The sequence below is a fragment of the Rhinolophus sinicus genome, chromosome 1, assembly GCF_057876585.1.
Source record: "Rhinolophus sinicus isolate RSI-liver-muscle chromosome 1, RSI-T2T, whole genome shotgun sequence".
NCBI lineage: Eukaryota > Metazoa > Chordata > Mammalia > Chiroptera > Rhinolophidae > Rhinolophus > Rhinolophus sinicus.
In genome coordinates this window covers 106795142-106814767 of record NC_142501.1, presented here as the reverse complement: position 1 = coordinate 106814767, position 19626 = coordinate 106795142, and the positions used below count along the sequence as shown (strand labels likewise).

At 43.1% G+C, this 19626-nt stretch overlaps 1 protein-coding gene and 1 long non-coding RNA gene across 3 annotated transcripts in view; one reads left to right on the top strand and one right to left on the bottom strand.

The window, feature by feature from the left end:
• The window catches only part of LOC141570040 (uncharacterized), a 46784-nt gene extending 32681 nt beyond the window's left edge, over positions 1-14103 (bottom strand). Inside the window, exon 1 of one of the 2 annotated variants that reach the window (XR_012493784.2) lies at positions 13396-14103. This is a non-coding gene — a long non-coding RNA (uncharacterized LOC141570040). The remainder of the gene's footprint in view (positions 1-13395) is intronic. The other variant, XR_016022903.1, reaches the window with a different exon arrangement.
• Positions 1-18179, top strand: part of IL2RA (interleukin 2 receptor subunit alpha) — a 55805-nt gene extending 37626 nt beyond the window's left edge. Inside the window, exons 2-8 of the mRNA XM_019738178.3 lie at positions 3209-3400; positions 5450-5560; positions 7676-7882; positions 9096-9179; positions 9665-9736; positions 11122-11188; positions 16191-18179. Coding sequence (XP_019593737.1) covers positions 3209-3400; positions 5450-5560; positions 7676-7882; positions 9096-9179; positions 9665-9736; positions 11122-11188; positions 16191-16215 — 758 coding nt within the window. The 3' untranslated portion in view covers positions 16216-18179. The remainder of the gene's footprint in view (positions 1-3208; positions 3401-5449; positions 5561-7675; positions 7883-9095; positions 9180-9664; positions 9737-11121; positions 11189-16190) is intronic.
• The last annotated feature ends 1447 nt before the right edge of the window (positions 18180-19626 follow it).

Sequence of the window (19626 nt, the reverse complement as noted above, 5' to 3'; positions counted from 1 at the left end):
TATCTCACTGTTGTTTTAAATTGCAGTTCCCTGATGACATATGATCTGGAACATCTCTTCATGTGCTTATTTGCCACCCATATATTTTCTTCGGTGAGGTGGCTGTTGTGGTCTTTGGCCCATTTTAAAAATCAGGTTAATTTTCTCATTGTTTAGTTTTAAGTATTCTTTGCATATTCTGGATAACAGTCCTTTATCACACATGTCTTTTGCAAATATTTTCTTCCAGTCTGTGGCTTGTCTTTTCATTCTCTTGACAGTGTTTTCTGAGAGCAGAAATTTTTTATTTTAATGAAGTCCAGTTTCTCAATTCTTTCTTTCATGAAGCATGCCTTTGTTGTTGCATCTAAAAAGTCATCACCAAACCCAAGGTCATCTGGACTTTCTCCTATGTTATCGTCTAGGAGTTTTATAGTTTCACATTTTACATTTAGGTCTGTGATTCATTTTGAGTTAATTTTTGTGAAAGATATAAGGTCTGTGTCTAGATCCATTTTTTTTGCATGTGAATGTCCAGTCGTTCCAGCACTATTTGTTGAAAAGACTATCTTTGCTCCTTTGTCAAAGATCAGTTGACTATATTTATGTGGGTTTATTTATGGACTCTCTATTCTGTTATATTAATCTATTTGTCTATTGTTACACCAATACCACACTGTCTTAAGTAATGTAGCTTTATAGTAAGTCTTGAAGTCAGGTACCCTTTTTCCCCCAAAATAAGACCCATCCAGACCATCAGCTCTAATGCGTCTTTTGGAGCAAAAATTAATATAAGACCTGGTCTTATTTTACTATAATATAAGACTGGGTCTCATATAATATAATACAACATAATATAATACCGGGTTAATTTTTGCTCCAAAAGACACATTAGAGCTGATGGTCTAGCTAGGTCTTATTTTCGGGGAAACACGGTAGGGTCAGGCTTCCAGCTTTGTCCTTTCTCAATATTGTGTTTGCTATTCTGGGTCTTTTGTCTCTCTATATAAACTTGGGAATCAGTTTGTTGACATCCACAAAATAAGTTGCTGGAGTTTTAATTGGAATTGCATTGAATCTATAGATCAAATTGAGAAGATTCAATATTCAACATCGTGACAATATTGAATCTTCCTATCCATGAACATGGAATACCTCTCCGTTTATTAAGTTTTTGTTTGATTTCTTTCATCACAGTTTTATAGTTTTCCTCATATAGATCTTATACATTTTTTTGTTAGATTTATACCCAAGTACTTTATTGGGGGGGGGGGGTTGCTAATGTAAATGGTGTTGTGTTTTTAATTTCAATTTTCACTTGTTCATTGCTGGTAGATAGCCAAGCAATTGACTTCCTAGCCTGTAACCCTGCTAGAATCACTTATCAGTACAAAGAGGTTTGGGGGGGAGGTATATTCTTTCAGATTTTCTACATACAAAATTCACATCATCCGCAAACACAGACAGTTTTATTTCTTCCTTCCCAATCTGTATACATTTTATTCCCTTTTCTTTTCTGATTGTATTAACTAGGACTTGCAGTACAAAGTTGTAAAGCAGTGGTGAGAGGAAACATTCTTGTCTTGTTCCTCCATTGTTTTTTTCTGATTACTATGCATATCTTGTTTTAGTAACAGATTTACCTTCTGATTCTTAAAAAGTTGGTTGATATTGATGTACGATAAGTGACAGTGGATAGTACTGATGATATGGGCTGTAGAGAGAGATTACCTTTTGCAGGAGTTAAGGGTTAAGGTAAACTTCAGCCCAGTCTCTATATAAATTACCTTTTTTTTTTTTTTTTCTGGACAGAGGGAAAAAGGAAAAAAAGCAGAACTAACATCTATTTTGTGCCTATTATGGGCCAGGTGCTCTGAAAGTTACCATGTACTCTTTAAACAAATTAGTAAAATAATTATGACACCCACTTTACAGAAAAGGAAACCAAGTTTTAGATAAGTAAAAACAATAAAGATATAGAGCTAGTGAGCTGGTAGACCTAGAATTTAGAAAACCATCTTTCTCCCTTTCCTGCTATACTGCCTTTCTTGCCTTATTATTATAACTGCCAGAATTTATTGAGTGTTTGTGGTACATGTTCCTCTACAACTGCTGGCCCACTGAGTGATTCAAACTACTTTGTTCAGTCCCTTCTTGGTTAGAGGTGGGACAAACTGTCCATGTTCCCTTCACCCTCTGTTCTTGGGGATAACAGGAATGTCCTAAGTCTTGGATGGGGGTGGTCTCCCGGATGACAATATGCTGGGCAGCGCAGCAGGGCAGAGAAGCTTCACTACAATCTGAGTGATTAATAAGCAATTGGCAGATCATCCTCTGCCACCAATGAGCGTGGCAACCAGCCCGGATTTGGCACCTGTTCCAGTGGTGGGAGAGGCTGCCTGGGATGGAGGCCCCTGCTTTCTCACCTTTTCCACTTCCTGTGATCCTCCCTATCCACTTCTTTTATCGAGCATGTGGCTTTTTCCTAGCAATCTAGTTTCTTGAAGCAGGAGAACATGTTGCAAGATATGCAATGAAATCATCTTTCTGATTAGACCAGCGCCCTTTGCCCCTTAATAGTTGGGCATTTGGCCACTACTTCAAGTGTCTTTAATGGGAAACCTGTGTCCATTTTGGGGAGGCCGAGGGAGGGCCAGGTTTTCACAGTATGAGAAGGAATTTGGAAAACTCAGAGATGGATAGGTGAGTGAGAAACACATAATTCCTACTAGTCAGACATTGAGTGAATGACTTTATATAGACTTCTTTTTTTTTTAAAAAAAAGGTACAGAATCATTAATTATAGAAAATCTGACAATCCTTATTTCCTGAAAAGTATTTCTCACACACACATTTTGCCCCTTAATTGAACTTGTGTGGCTTTCCTCTCTTCCTTTCCTCGTATCCCTTGGTCTTCCTCTCTTTTTCTGCTTGCTCAGCATGAGGCATTTCCAGAATGAAATCTCATTCATTTCTACTCATTCACTTTGAAGTACATCATAGTTTTGAGAGGATTTTGGTTGAAGTTAAATTTTGAACTCTTTCTGACACAAAGGTTTCTAAAGAACACTGGTATCTGTCATAGTTTCTTTCGAGGAACTAGAAGTGGGGTATCTATATGTCCTTTAAATACAACGAAGAAATGTGTGATTAAATCACCACATGGTCTGACCATGTGGTTGTTTGACTGGAACCTCCAGAACTCCTAATTTGCGCTTTTTCTTTGCAGAGTTTTGTTATTCTGAACCACCGAAGCTCAGACATGCCACTTTCAAAGCCCTCACGTACAAAATGGGCACCCTCGTCAACTGTGAATGCAAGAAAGGCTTCCGCAGAATAAAGAGCGGGTCGCTTTTTCTGAAGTGTATGGGAAACTCTAGCCACTCTTCCTGGAAAAACCAGTGTCAGTGCAAAAGCACTTGTAAGTGTTTCCTTTCATGAATACCAAGGGAAGAGAAGAACTGTAGCAAAGAATGACACAGAACTTCAGCTTTTGTTCACTCAGCCCTCTAGACCAAAATTGGCTAGTCTGAACTATACTATAACTAATTTTAGGGGGTCCTGGAATATCTGTTCACTAAATAGATATTGAAGGAGTGTCTTCCAGTTCCCAGGACGGTCTAGACATGAAAGACAGCCAACACTCAAGGAACTTACATTCCAGGGGCAGGGAGAGAACAGACATTACGCTAATAATTACTGAACAATTAAAACATAATTCTAGTTCACAACAATGTCAATGTACTTAATGCCACTGAACTGTACACTTAAAAATGACTGATATGGTAAATTTTATGTTATGTCTATTTTATCACAATTTTTTTTAAATTTAAAAAAGAATAGTCCAAATGAGCCTATATAAAGAATAATAAAAAATAAACAATTCCAGTGGGCAATATCTACCTGTTAGGCTGAACTAACTCTTTTGTGTTCTGGTTTCCAAGTTTACACCTCATACCACCAGTATCCTGGTGGATGAAATATACTTACCCTAGTTCTACCTCCAGAAACACAGCAGTGTCAATTCCCCAGAACGCCCCATGACCCCTTCCCCCTCGCTCCTTTTCAGTGACCATCTCTGCAACCCTAAGGAAAAAGTTCTGGGTACAAAAACGGGGACAATGGGAGAGGCATTTCCTCCCCTGACAAGGGTAAAAAGGAAATAGAAACTTGTGCTACTGAATTCTAAGTCTTACCTATTATCTACATTTTTCACTCTGGGTGCCATCGGGCCCTTAGGGGACCTCTTTGGAGGGGAATTACATTGTCAAGCAGAAAGTATTGGGGGTCCAGGGCCTTCCCCAGCCCAGTGTCAGAAATTGGGTGAGGCCCCAATCAGGGCCAGGGAAGCAGAGAGGCAGAGGAAGTTGTTCGCTTAGAATTTCTTCACCTCTGAGTTTCAAAACATGGCTTGACAGCTCGTGGCCCCCAGTGCCAGACGGGATTGGAATCACCTAAGGGTCCCCAACCTCATCGTTGCTGGGAAGGGCAAGCTGAGATGGCAGAGTCACTGGCTCAGACGCTATAGGCAGATCCTCTCCCTCGAGTGGAATTTGGAGGGAATGACCCCCCAAGAGGCTTTCTATGCCTAAGTTGATCTGATACCATGATTTTGCCATTGAACTTTCTGCTTTGACTCCTGGAAGCTCTCTCAGGAGCCTCATTTCACTACGAGGTCATTTACCCTCCCGTTTACATGAGAACGTGACCCACACTGGGGGGTTCATTTGTCTTTTTACTTCTTCACCCTGGAGATGGTGCTATGGAGCCGCGTGATTTTTGTCCCACTCGACCCCTGTGTGGACCACAAAGTCTGGAGATCGCCGCTCTGTTAAAGCCCCCCATTGGCTTTTCCCCCAGAAGATCCCCTCTTTGACCCTCAGTTAGAATCCTGATCCCCCGTCATTTTGGTGCCTTGACGCAACTCCTTCCAAACTCTTCATAATAGAGATGAGCGTTGTCAGAGAGATTTTCTTGTCATTGCTTTAAGATTGCCTCTCTGAAACTTTTAAATGAAGAACTTGAGGGAAACAAAGGGGTCAGTGGGCTGTTGAGTCTAATCACTCCTCATTACCATCACACGCAGACACACACACACACACACACACACACACACACACACACTGTTGGCAGGGCTGCTGGCCAGAATAGAGTCCCTTTTGAGGAGACCCACATACACACAAAATTCTACCAGAGAATCATCCAGTCCTTTCAGAAACATGCTGTAGGCCATGGTCATCACTCACTGACAGGCCAGTGTTCTCCTAGGCTGGACGTGAATAGGCTCTACTGAGAGTGCCCACGGGCAGGGCTTGTGTGTGGCTCCTCTTTGTAACCCCAGCACCTTAGGATTTTCGGCACATTGGGAACACTAGAGAGACACTCTTTCCGAGTAAATGAATACATGAAGACGGTTTTCTATTTTAAGCATTTGCGAAGTTATTGGCTTCATTCCATCCATGTTCTCTAGCCTCTACGGACAAAGGAAAACAAGTAACTCCTAAACCTGAAGTACAGAAGGAAAGAAACACCACAGACATGCAAAGCCAAATGCAGCCCACGGACCAAGTTCCCGTTCTAGGTAAGAGGTGAATCCGAACAACTGTTGTCTGGCAGACTCCTAGGAGCCAACCCTTTCCTTGCAGGTATATGACGTGTTCCCCAAAGGAAGAAAGTCTGTCTCCCTAGCCTCTCCTCTAAGGATATCACACAGACAAGAATATTGCACAGCGATTGCAGGCTATTTGCTCGGCATTTCAAATCACTCTCACAGCAGCAAACCTGGGCTCTGGGTTTCCTCCTGGTTTGGGAACTGACGGAATAGAATTCAACTCAATTCAACTCAGCTCAATTCAATTCCAAAAGCATTTGTTGTGGCTAAGGGTGCCAGGCACCGCCAACGGACGACACAAACCTGAGTAGAAAACAGTCCCTGCTCTCAATGAAATACTCTGTGTTTTTCCCCTAAGTACAAGATAATGAACTGCCAGCAAAGCAATTTACTTCAAGATGTTTCTTACGTCGGGGTCGTAAAATGTGCTGGGCCATTCTGGTGAGTCTTGAAGCTGCAGACAAATACCTTTGAGCTAATGGGCTATGCATGAGCGAGCCACTTGCTGCTGCAACTTTCCACAGTGAATCATACTGAAGTCAAGTCACAATGTCAGGAGGAAATAGAGCCCAGCAGGAAAGCCTCAGCTTTTGGGGGAGCAGCTGACCTTACAAAACCCTATGGTCCCATGTTGCTTTTATAACCTTACAAAGAATTGTATTATATGACATATAATCTCACTTGAACCTCATAGCCAAGTGAGTCAGGGAGCAGGAGTACTACTTCAGTATACTGAAGAAATTGTGACACGGAGAAGGTAGAAGAGTTGGCTGAACTCTAACTTAGGCAGAAGATCTCAGGTCTCCTGAAGTAGACCAGGGATCCCTCCATGGATTACTTATTTTAAATTAGTTTGAATTTATTTGCGGCTTCCATTATTAACCAACTTTGTACTGGCATGGTGTTTCAAAACACATTTCATTGTTTGTTTCTCTCTACTTCTCCCATAATACCCTCCACAAGTACTGAAAGCTTTCTCGAAAGGTCAGTGTTTGTTGTCCTTACTCAAGAGAGGACCACCTGGTTAGGGCTAGAGGATATTTCACAGATTGTCTTGATTAGAATGTTTTCATTTGAAAGAAGCAAACCCAATTCAAACAGGTTCAGAAAGTTTTGGATTGCACTGACTGTAAAAGAAAGTTTTTGAGACTACAACGTAATTTCAGTAATGATTTGCAAGGTGCTACCCTAGAGCAGTGCACCCAGTACAGGGCTTCCAGCTGGGGCAGACGGGTTGTATAGAGTATCTGTAGAGGTTATACTGAGTACTCGGGTTGCGGAAGGTCTGCAAGGGGAATAGAGGGTATCTGTGATTCCATATGTCCAGATTAGGGTGGGGGTGGGGTGGAAAACCCAGAGAGTAAATCAGAGCAGGACACGATCTTTGGGGTTGAAGGTCAGTCAGGCGTGGGTTATAGTTGGGTGAGTGGAAAGTTACTGGGCATGGGAATTTTCAGAGGCCTTGATAGGGATCACATAGGGCAAGCTTCAGGCATAGCTTGACCAGAGATCAGGTTACGTTTCTCCAAGAATCTCTCAGTCCTTCTCTCCTCCTCGCTTTGGCTTTGTCACCAGTCCTTCTGCCATGGTCCAAGGTGACCATTAACTGCAAACCAAGGATGTAGCTTCCTCACTTTGCAGAAGAGATCCAGGGTAGTCTTCACATTTCAGTGACCCAAATTGGCTGGAGTCTGCCCTGATCCCTCAGCTGAGACCTCCCTTCGCACTCCCGTCCCCTTACCAAAACCCTCACCATCATCAGAAGTAATTACTCATTCCTCTGTGTCCCCATCGCAAGCATCTGTCCCTCAGCTATAATACTCGGCACACTCTGCCTTCATGTGTCTTTCTCACCCTATTGATTGACGCCTCCTTTCAGGATTGACTGGGTCTTTGTGCCTCCCCACAACGTGCCTGGCAAAGTTCCTGATACACAAGCATTCTCAATGCATATTGGTTGAATGAAAGAATGAATGAACGAATAAAAGAATAAGAACCAAGTTCCAGTCTCTAGGGAGAGGCAACTTGGATTTACTCACAATGCTTTCCCCAACTTGCCTTTGGGATTTGCTTGCCCTCTTACAGGTCACTGCAGGGAGCCTCCACCGTGGGAACACGAAGCTTCAGAGAGAATTTACCATTTCATGGTGGGGCAGACAATTCACTATGAGTGTGCCCAGGGGTTTAGGGCCCTCCAGAGAGGTCCTGCCAAGAGCATCTGCAAAATGATCTGTGGGAAGGTGGAGTGGACACAGCCCCAGCTCAAGTGCATCAATGAAAGTCAGTTCCCAGGTATGGCGGCACCTTCGTGGGTCCACAACCTTGCTTTTTACACCTGGCCGACCAGGGTGGGATTCCTGACCCACCAGCTTTCTGACCTTGGGCTAGCCACTTAATCTCCTTGGATCTCTGTTTCTTCTCATTCTAGAAAAAAGACTAGATAAACTCTAAGGTCTCTATCACGTAAGGTTTTCTGTCCCCTGAGTGGGGATAAATAGTAGGAGGTGGAAGAGGAGGACAGGTCTTTGGAGCGCTCCAAAGAACCACAGATCACCACCTGGTGATAATGCTCCCGCTTCCTACCTGCTCCTGAAATTCCACTTCTTCCTCCAAGCTGCCCAAACTTCCTCTCATTAAAAAAGGAAAGCTCAGCCTGCCACGTACACATTTCTCATTTACTGATATGCAATGTAGATTCATTATTTGTACAGTGCTATACTGTTGGCATGCAACTTCCCCTGGTATAATTCCCACCTGTTCTTTGATAAAAGTACAAATGTGCAGGGAAGGGACTTATTCAAGCACAAAGACATGCACACACTCACTCACACATACACTCACCCACCTATGGTGATATCTTCCGCTATTTTCATTCTGAAATCCTATTACTATTTCTACAATCAAAAGTCCCTTACATTTAACCACGTGTTATTGGTTTCTTTACTCACCACCCTTTCCCATACCCCAAGCTTTCCTCTTGGATTCTTTGGGGATTCTGTGTTTCTTTCCCATAGCCCGACGCCAGTGAGACACACTGCAGGCCAAGGCCTGTCCCTGGCTTCCTTTGTAAAGGGATGATGGGAAGGGGCAGTATGCTAGGTAACTGACAACACCCACAAAGTATGGGGGACCTGTCACAGAGAAAAGTTATCCTTTTGTGCATTTCTACTTCGTTTGATGGTTCAGTGGTCTTTATATTCTTATGACCTGTTTCCAAGCTAAGTAGGAAGATTGGGGCCAAAGAGTTTCCCAGAATTCCATGGAAAACTAGCATCAGAATAAGAATTCCCTCTCCCATGTCTCTTTGGTGGCCACTTCCCCACTTCCCTGTAACTCTGATATAGAGCCATGTGACGTGGCACCCACAGATAATGTGCCCATAATTGAGATTCACACCTAAGCCATGGTGTCTGGAGTAAGCTAAGGAGGACGGATGTGGGTAGCTGTGTAACCCCACTGCCCCCCCACCTTCAGTTCCATGAGCATTGCTTACTTTCTCCTCCAGGTGACCAAGAGCCTCAAGCAAGCATGGATACTCCTTCTGGGAGTGAAACTTCCTGTCCCTTAATAACAACAGGCACTACTACAGGTATGACTAGAGTTTGTCTCTTGAGGCTTGCAAGAGCCTCAATCAAGCAAGGACAGATATTCCTTCTGGGAGTGAAACTGCCTGTCCCTTAATAACAACAGGCACTACTACAGGTATGGCTAGAGTTTGTCTCTATGAAGAGAAAAGTGTGGCCAGTAAGTCATAATGGGAGAAAGAGCAGACAGTGTGCCTGGAGCAGCCCCTCCAGCAACTGAGTGGGTGTTGAAGAGCCCACAGGCATTCCATGGGGCTTCCCAGGCCTCCTCACACCAGGGAGAGCAAGTGTCAGAAAGAGGAGGAAGGGGCTGTGAGCAGAGTCTTGAGACAGAAGAATAAAAAGCTTGCACGTGTGGCCTCCCCTTGTCTTCTTTATCCCTTCCATCAGTGTCCAAGTTTCTAGCTCATGGAGAAGCCGGAACACTCTCCAGATGGACAGTCCGATAATCAGCATAAACCGAGCATCTTCTCCTCTCTCTTTCATACAGATTTTCAAAAACATACAGAAGTGGCTACGACCATGGAGCCAGTCATATTTACCACCGAGTATCAGATGACAGGTGGGTAGGGGTCGCTTCTGTTATGGACAAAACGTATACCAGAGACTGGGGCACATGTTGCTTGGTGGGTGGGTGAGTGGGTGGGTTGATTAGTTCATTGTAAATGACCCCCTACTTATACTATATAATGTGTATAAGAGTAAAAGATTAATCCAGATATTAACATAACTCAAAATCACAGTAATCAGTTATAGCGAGTTGGGAGTGAAGTCTCACACCAGCCCCAACCAGTTGCTCCTGAATGGATCCTAAATGATAAAACACCCCATGCTTGTGTGAGAGGGGTGAGGCAAAGGAGGAGGGAGGCAGTATAACCAGGGAAAGAGAAGAAAGCATTCCATGAACATTCGAGTTGTTTCCTGGTAGGGGGAAAAAACAGGCTTTGCAGCAAGAAAAAAATAAAAAAGAGCTCATGGAAACAGAGTAGAATGGTGGTCACCATGGATGAGCTGGGAGATGGTGGTCAGAGGGCACACACTTCCAGTTAGAAGATAAATCCTGGGGGTGTCATGTACAGCGTGGAGATTACAGTTAGCAATACTGTATTGCACGTGTGAAAGTTGCTAAGAGACTAGATTTTCAATGTTCTCACCACAAAAAAGAAAAAAAAAAAGAGATAAGTATGTGACCGGATGAGGGTGTTAGTTGATACTGTGGCGGTTATCAGATGGTAATATGTGAGCATATGAAATCAACATGTTGTCCACCTTAAACATAAACAATGTTACCGTGTTTCCCCGAAAATAAGACCTAGCCAGACAATCAACTCTAATGCATCTTTTGGAGCAAAAATTAATATAAGACCCAGTCTTATTTTACTATAATACTGAGTCTTATATAGTATAATATAATATAATATAATATAATATAATATAATATAATATAATACAATACAATACCGGGTCTTATATTAATTTTTGCTCCAAAGGACGCATTAGAGCTGATTGTCCGGCTAGGTCTTATTTTTGGGAAAACACGGTAGGTAGCTCGCTCCAGTTCCATTTGGGAAATATTAACACTTTCAAGAGATGGTAAAGTGTTTATCATTATCTTTGTATTTACCTGTCACAGGCCTCACCCCTTGCCTTCTTAACTGAGGCTTGGCCTTTGAACCTTTCTGAAGACAGTGCCTGTCAGTTTGATCTCCCCAGAAAGAACAAGCCCTTTGAGGAAAGGCGCCATGCCCTTTTCCATCCACACCAGCTCACCCAGCCCTTGCCCTCATCCTTAAGCCTCCTAAGAAATCCTGTCGGGAGAGGAAGCTGCATTCTGGGAGGGGACAGTGGGATCTCCTGGAAGTCCTTCTTGTGGAGGAAGGACTTTCTCAGCCTGCTCTGGGACCTCGCCCAGGGCGTGCCTTTGCTGACCTGCTTCTCTGTTCACAGTGGCCTTCTGCGTTCTCCTGCTGGTCAGTGTCCTCCTTCTGAGTGGGCTTTCCTGGCAGCGGAGATGGTGAGTCCTCTATTAAGGAAGCCCTTGTCCAAACTGGTGGGTGAAGCCCAGCAGGGGAAAAGCACCTGGGCAGAGAGCCCGTCACCCCCAGCCCACCCCATCCTTCCACTACCCACCGGCAGTTTGGGGAGCAGTGGAGAGAGAACTGGCTAATGTCTGCACATCCCAAGAGTCAACCAATAATCATGAACACCGCAGAGAAAGGGGAGAGCAAAGGAAACTCACATTTGTTGAGTGCCTACTGGAGGCCAGCCTGGATGCTTATCTAATAAGCATATTACAACCTCGCTTCTCAGAAACCTTTGGAATAGCTACAGCTTAGGCAGGTTAAGTAGCGTGAACAAGATTGCACAGCTGAGGTGCAAACTGCAACCTGAATCAAGAGCCCAGGACCTTTCTGCCTCGTTGCCTGGCGAGACGGGAACCCTCTCCTCTCCTGCACACCCCCTCTTTGCCTCCTGCAGACACTCACACCTGAGCTGCCTGGACCAGGAACGTGGTCCACGTGTGGCCTTATTTGCAAGAACTCAGATTCTCAATCCTGGCTGCGGTTTAGAACAACCAGGAGAGATTTTTAAAATAACAATGCTTGGGTCCCATCTGCAATCTCTGGGGGTGGGCCCCAGACATCAGTATTACTTTTTTTCAATTGAGATAAAATTCGTCATTTTAATCATGTTAAAGTGCATAATTCAGTGATTTTTAGCAACATTGTGTGTATACCACCACTATCTAATTACACATTAGGACACTTCCATCGCCCCCAAAAAAACCCCTATACTTCCCCATTCCCCATTTCCCCCAGTCCCTGGCAACCACTAATCTATTTTCCATCTCCATGGATTTACCTGCTCTGGACATTTCATATAAACAGAATCATACAATATGTGACCTTGCGTGACTAGGAAATAAGTACTTTTTAAAAGCTCCTCAGATGCCTCGAATATATGCATCCAGTTTTGACAGCTCTGCACTAAGCCAGTAGTTCTCAAACGTGAGTGGGTGTCAGAATCTCCTGGGGGGCTTGTTCCAATGCAGACTGTGGGCTCCACCCCCAGCTTCTGAGTCACAGGTCTGGGATGGGGCCTGAAAATGTACATTTCTAACAAAATTCCTAGGGGATACTGATGATGCTTTCCCAGAGACCAAACTCTGAGAACCACTATACTAACAGTATTAAAAATTAAGGGGGTGAAATCATCTCTCTCTCTCTGTTTCACACACACACACACACACGACCAGCTTCTCCGTTCCTTTAGACAGCAGACCATAGAGACCTATTATGTCACTCTTTTGACTATCCAAGGTTTCCCTACTCGGATATAAACTACCCTGTAAGACCCTGAGGAGACATAGATTCACCCCTCAAAAACCAAAGCTCTCAGATCCAACAGTTAGCCCAGCCAGAGAAAAATCCTCAGATTTCTTGTTTTTATATTGCTTATCAGGCCACAATAGACGTCTGATTTTCCTCGTGTGGATTACAAAGTACAAATTATTGCAATGCAAAGAATAAGCCCTTGTATTCACATAGCTGGCAGTCTACCAATTTTTCTACCATGTTAGCTGATTCCTAAGGTTTAAGATTACATGAGATGGAGGATGTACAGTACCCAGCACAGTGCAGGTACTCAATACTTGTTAGATTCTCTCCTTCCCTCACTGACAAGACTTAAAACTTCTCAAGGATCTTTTCATTTTGGTAGCTTAAAAACCAAAAGCTTTCAGACACGAAGGGATTAAGTGATTTGGGAGTGGAAAAGGTTTGGAGTTTATGTTGCGAAACGAAGAACAGCTTGAAGTTATATGAGTTCCCACAAGCTCTTCTAGAATGACAACCTTCCGGGAGACTCAAACATACCATGTTTCCCCAAAAATAAGACCTAGCTGGACCATAAGCTCTAATGTGTCTTTTGGAGCAAAAATTAATATAAGACCTGGTCTTATTTTACTATAAGACCCGGTATAATATAATATAATATAATATAATATAATATAATATAATATAATATAATATAATATAATATAATATAATATAATATAATATAATATAATACTGAGTCATATTAATTTTTGCTCCAAAAGATGCATTAAAGCTGATTGTCCGGTGTCATGCAGGGTCTCTGGTCCCGCTCCCCACATAAGAACACAGGACATGGAGAGGCCAAAAAGGAACACCCACGGAGCCTTAGATAGGGGAGTCATACCATTATATTCTCGCTGGTGGCTGGGTTGGAGACACAGAAAGCAGGAGCCACACTATCCACAATCCATCGTCCACTTTTCTTTGCCAACCAACCTCACTTGCTGACTGCAATCTGCCTCTCTGCAATCCACAATCTGTACTTGCCAGCCACTATCCACTGCTAGCGTAGCCATGGCAGGTATATTAATAGCCAGTGGCTCACTGGTTACAGCTGACGGCCAACTAGCCACAGCTGATGGTCATTTATTACCCGAGCCAGCACCTTCCCACGTGAGCCCGAGAGCCTGGAAACTGCACTCCTGGCTCTGTCCCCACATCCGGCTAGGTCTTATTTTCGGGGAAACAGGGTATATCTCAAACTGACCCATGTGTCAGAGACTAGGTCAAAATCCTTCCTAAGAATCCAATTTCATCTGATAGTGCCCTCTTGTGGCCAAACAGGAATCTTACATTTGATTCTTTTATTTTTTGTTTATTTTTTTGAGCAATTACATGAGCTAGTGATGAGCAGAGCTGGCTTACACTGGCTCCTGAGAGCCGAAGTTAAATTTTCAGGAGTTTTCTAATTATTTTACTACATTTTACTACTTTCTTTGTTCTCAGGGTTATTTACATCTGTTGCATCTGTACCAAGGAAATACTATATGATGGTTTATTCTACATATGTCTTCCCAACTCTGTATTCAGTGATGTCACATTGGTAGCTTGAAACTGGGCATGGTAGTATTTACACCATGGAAATAGGCAAGCTTTTTTAGAGAGCTGGTTGGTAAACATTTACCAGCACACCAGTTCTCTCTCTCTCTTTCTCTCTCTCTCTCTCTCTCTCTCTCTCTCTCTCTCTCTCTCTCTCTCTCTCTCTCTTCCTCCCTCCCTCCCTCCCTCCCTCCCTCCCTCCCTCCCTCCCTCCCTCCCTCCCTCTCAGAGCCTTCCCCATGGGAGCTCTAAGCAAGGCAGGAAGTAACCAAATGTTACTAAGTAGGGGTTGGGGAAAGTCTAGGACTATCTATTGTCCAATCCAGTAGCCACTAGTCACATATGGATATTTAAGTTTAAACTTACATAAATTAAAGATAACTCAAAATTCAGTTACTTAGTTGCACTGGCCACATTTCAAGGGTCCCATGGTCCCGTGTGACTACCTTATCGGACAACACAGATACAAAACATTCCCATCGTCACAGAAAGTTCTTATAGCACAGTGCTGGCTAGAAACTAAGAGTTTTCAATTCATGAAAATCATTTAGCACAGTTAGTTGCTATTATAATTCCTTTTCTGCAACTACTGTCCTCCATATAGTTAAAAAAAATTTATAGAGTATCGCCTATGTAGATGGTTGGTCAAAGAGCACAAGCTTCCAGTTAGAAAATGAATGAATCTGGGGATCAAATGCACAGCATTGTGATTATAATAAACAACACTGTATTATATATTTCCAAGTATATAAGACACTAGATCTTAAATGTTCTCATCACAAAAAAAGAAATGGTTATTACGTGACATGAGGGAGGTGTTAGCTGACCCTATGGTGGTAACCATACTGCAATATATTAATGTATCAGACCAACATGTTGTACCCATTAAACACACAGAAACTGTTATATGTCAGTTACATCTCAAAAAAAAACAAAAAACTATTACAAGAATATCACCAGTGGCCCAAAGATAAATATAAATGGCTCCCACTCTCAGGAGAACAGAAAAAAATAGACCTCAAATATAATCTGCTAAAGCCTAAGACTGAGGGGTTGTAGGGAAAAAGAAAAGGGGGCACTTAATTCTACATGGGAGTGCCAAGGAGGCTTTTGGAGTTGCTAGCGCCTGAGATACCTGAGGCCAGATAAAGAAAGGCAGGAGATGGCTGCTGGGCAGAGGGAGCGCTGGGAGAGGGAAGGCGGGGGGAAGGGGCATGATCACCTTTGGGAGAAGCCAAGAGGTTCTAAACAGAAAGTGCCTGCGGCCGTGGGGAACTCGATACTCTGGGGATGGACAGTGACCAAGTCATGGACGATCTGGCCAGACTGAGGGACTGGGGGCTGTCCCGGAGGAGGCAGAGAGCAGCACAGACACTTTCCTTAGGGGACAAGTGGTAGCATTGGCCCTCTGAATGGTCCTGTGACAACAGAGGCTGGATTTCAGGTGGGAAATGGTGGTGGCATTTTGATTATGTTATGATGGAATAAATCCATATAGGAGATGATGGCAGCGTGAACTACATCAATGGGCAGAAGTTAAAAAGGAGCAAAAGAATCAAGAACTATATGAAGGAGGTCAAGGTAGCAGGATTTGGTAGTTGCTTAGAAGTGAGGGTGAAGGAAGAGGGGTGACTTCTGGTTTTAGAGTGGGACAGTGGAACCCTGTAGTCACTATACACTGGGATGAAATGTAAAGGGAGAATCTGAAGTCGTACACCCATTGGGGATTAAACCCCAAGCAGAGCCCATCCCTCAGTCCATTACGTGGGACACGCTCAATCTCCACACCTGTAACTGCCCAGCCCTGGAGGTGACGGGGAAATAGAAGGGCTTTCTAGGACTCTTTCTCAGATCTACTCACTGCACAGTGATGCAATTTTCATGCCATAAGAGCCAAGGGGCAGCCATCTTGGCCTCTGGAGACATGGAGAGACCTTGAGGTCAGATTTCTGCACGTGGGAAGGTAACAGTATCCTGGGGTGGATTTAAAGTTAGCAGGTCAGTGTGGGCTTAATCGAATGCTCATTGGTTTAGGGTGGGGCCACATTTTTCTTGGTGCAGTGTTATACCTATGACTCTGACTTAGTTATATCACTACAGGAGGAAGAGGAGAAGAACAATCTAGAAAGCCGAGAATGGCAAGAAGCCAAGAACAGCCCAAAGAAGTCGTGAAGCACCAGCAAAATCAAAGAAGTTAAACACTCACCCAAACGCCGTTTCGTGTGATTCCCTTAGGTTTTAGAAAGCTCTGAAGTCACATTACAGAACACCAGGCAACTGCAGCCCCGTTACAAAGCCAGCTCTGTCGTATCAATGAGTGAGCTCACCCTGCTTCTAGGTAGCCATTCCAAGGTCACTGGAAGAAAAAGGAGAACAATCAGAACTCTCAGTGTTATTTTCGTGTACCTGTGTTTATTAAAGCTTGACCAACAAGGAACTCTCCCCACACCCTATAGACTATACAGAAAATCACTGAATGTTAATTTCATCCCAACTTCCCGGTTTAGAAATCCCAAAGAAACCCCACTACTAAGATAAACAGACTCACTCTCTCTCTCTCTCTCTCTCTCTCTCTCTCTCTCTCTCTCTCTCTCCCCCTCCCTCTCCTTCTCCTTCTCCTGTGTGATGGGACCTTGTCCCTTGATCCACACAGATCCTGTCCCCAACTCTGATAGACTCCCCCATTCTCCTGGTCATGTTCCTTAATGAACACCCTCTGAGAATTCTAGACTGGTAACTTAAATGGATCTTTCTGTCCTTAGCTCAGTCTTCTAAACTAGCTCCCTTCCACTGAACCTTCAATTTTGAGTTTCTAAAGAACAGAGGCCACGGCAGAATTATATTTGGGTAACACCCAAACAGGGCAACCAAACCCTTGGAATTGTAGAGCTTCAATATTTGAATGGATTTTACTGGATTTAATGTCGGGAAAAGAAGGATAAACTATAATAGGTCGCAGGTAATGAATTACACCTATGAAAAAGCTTCACTTACCCATAACTATGTAACAGGCTCTTTAAGAGTTAGTTTCTTTGCAATTGCTGTAAATGATACTCTGAACTTAGCTTGCATGCATTTGATGTTTATAGACAGACACACGATGTGCAAATTTGTACATTTCCAAGTAAGTGTCATAAAAACACCAATAAGGTATCCACACATTCAATGTTTATGGAAAGCAAAGAAAGAAGAAAGCGAGGAGAATATGCTGACTGGCTGTAACTAGGGAAAAGATCCCACCAGTGGTCCTCACACTTAGCAAAATGTTTAACAAATCAGAATTACCTGGAGGCCTCATTAAAACACATGTGGCTGGACCCATCTCCAGAGTTTCTGAGTCAGCAGGTCTGGGCTGGGCCTGAGAATTTACATCTCTGACCAGTTTAGGTGATGCTGATGGTTCTGGTCCCAGTAACATACTTTGAGAACCACTGCGTTATACTTCTCCATTCCCACCGACCCTCAACTCCTACTGGAAAACTCAGCTTTAGTGCTGGGATTTCAGTGAAGATTCTCGTACAGCCTCTAGCGGAAGATCTCTGTTCTCAAATCAGCTGACTCAGATATCCCAGTTGAACAAAACCACATGACGAAGGATATTAATGAAAAGTTTAAACCAACAGCCAATTTTCATTTCTGAAAGGACAGGAAAGTGTTAAGAAAAAAATGGGCAGGTGTCAGCAGGTTCATATCCAGATTAAAGAACCATTTTCTGTCCTTTCTGTGGCCAACCAAGTACAATCCAGATTCCATTGTCAACAGCCCCTCGATGACCTGCCCCAACTGTATGTTTTCCAGTTAAAGAAAAGTTGAGAGGAATCTCAGATCAGAAAAAACCTTCTTCAAAAACCTTACTTGAGTAAAACAGAATTGAGTTATCATTACGCATTTTGGGGGAGGAAGGACTATGACATCAATCTTGTTTTAATAGGATGTTTATTTACCTTTTTCACTCTCATTCTCTTACTACAAGTGTATGGTGTTTTCCAGAAGCCACATGATATGTAATTTTGACATTGCTCTGATGTAAACATACAATGAGTTTATTACTATTGCCCTTGAAGGAATTAATAAACAGTATTTTTTAAATTTCCTGGTTTTAGTGTCTAAATGTAGTCAGTATCACTAGATGTAACTACATAAACAAAAGCTCTTTGGGATTCTCAATATTTTTTAGTAACATACAGAGGTCCTGACAAATAGCTACCACGCACTTCATCATTGGTCATTTCAGAAATGCAAATCGAAACCACAATGAGATACCATATCATACCCAGTAAGATGAATTTAAGAAGTAAGTAACAAAATGTTAGCAAGGATAGAAAAGAAGGAACCCTCGTACATTGCTGGTAGGGATATAAAATGGTGCAGCCACTGTGGAAAACAGGCTGGTGGTTCCTCAAAAAGTTAAACATAGAATTAATCATGTGACAGCAATTCTACTCCTAGGTATACACCCAAGAGAGACGAAGACCTATGTCCCTAAGAAACTTATACATGTGTCATGCGGAACACCCACAGAGCCATAGATAGGGGAGTCATACCACTATATTCTCGCTGGTGGCTGGGTTGGAGACACAGGAAGCAGGAGCCACACCATGTGCAATCCGCTGTCCGCTTCTCTGCCAACCAACCAACAAACAACCAACCCAGTACTTAGCTGCAATCCGCCCTTGCTAGCTCAGCCACGGCAGTTATATCAGTGGCCAGTGGCTAACTGGTTACAGCTGATGGCCAACTAGTTACAGCTGACGGCCATCTACTACCCGAGCCAGCACCTTTCCACGGGAGGTCAAGAGCCTGAAAACTGCTCTCTGGGACTCTGTCCCCACAGCATGACTGTAACAACACTATAGCCAAATAGCCAGGAGGTGGAAACAACCCAAATACCCATCAATGGATGCATATCTAAGCAAATGGCAGAATACACTGCACTATGCTTCAGGTATAAAAGAATGAAGTGCTGATACACCCTACAATGTAGCTGAGCCTCAAAAACATTATGAGAGGGACAGAAGCCAGATACAAAAGGTCACACGTGGCATGATTCCTTTTATACCATATATCCAGAGTAGGCAGCTTCATAGAGACAGAGAGTAAATTAGCGTTTACCAGGGCCTAGAGACAGTGATTACTTAATGGGTAGGGGTTTTTCCTGGGATGATAAACACAACAGCATCGTGAATACACTAAGTGCTATGGAACAGTACACTCTATAATGATTAATTATACATTATGTAAATCTCATCTCAATTGACACAAACAGAAAAAGAGGTCCCGAGACCAAAATATTTGACTACTGCTGGTTTCATTCATGATTCTCAAAGAAGGATCCCCAGCTCACAGTGGAGGGCCAGGGTCTTCCTGAAGTTTTTATGGTGACTTACTTCCTGGTATTTTATTATGAAGAGACTCTGAATTATTTTTTCCGAAAACTAACATGAACATATTACTGAAGTGTACTGAAGACTCTGATTCGGTCTCCTGCTGACAAGAAATTTGCATGGCGTCCAGGATAAATGTTGCTCTTGATAAG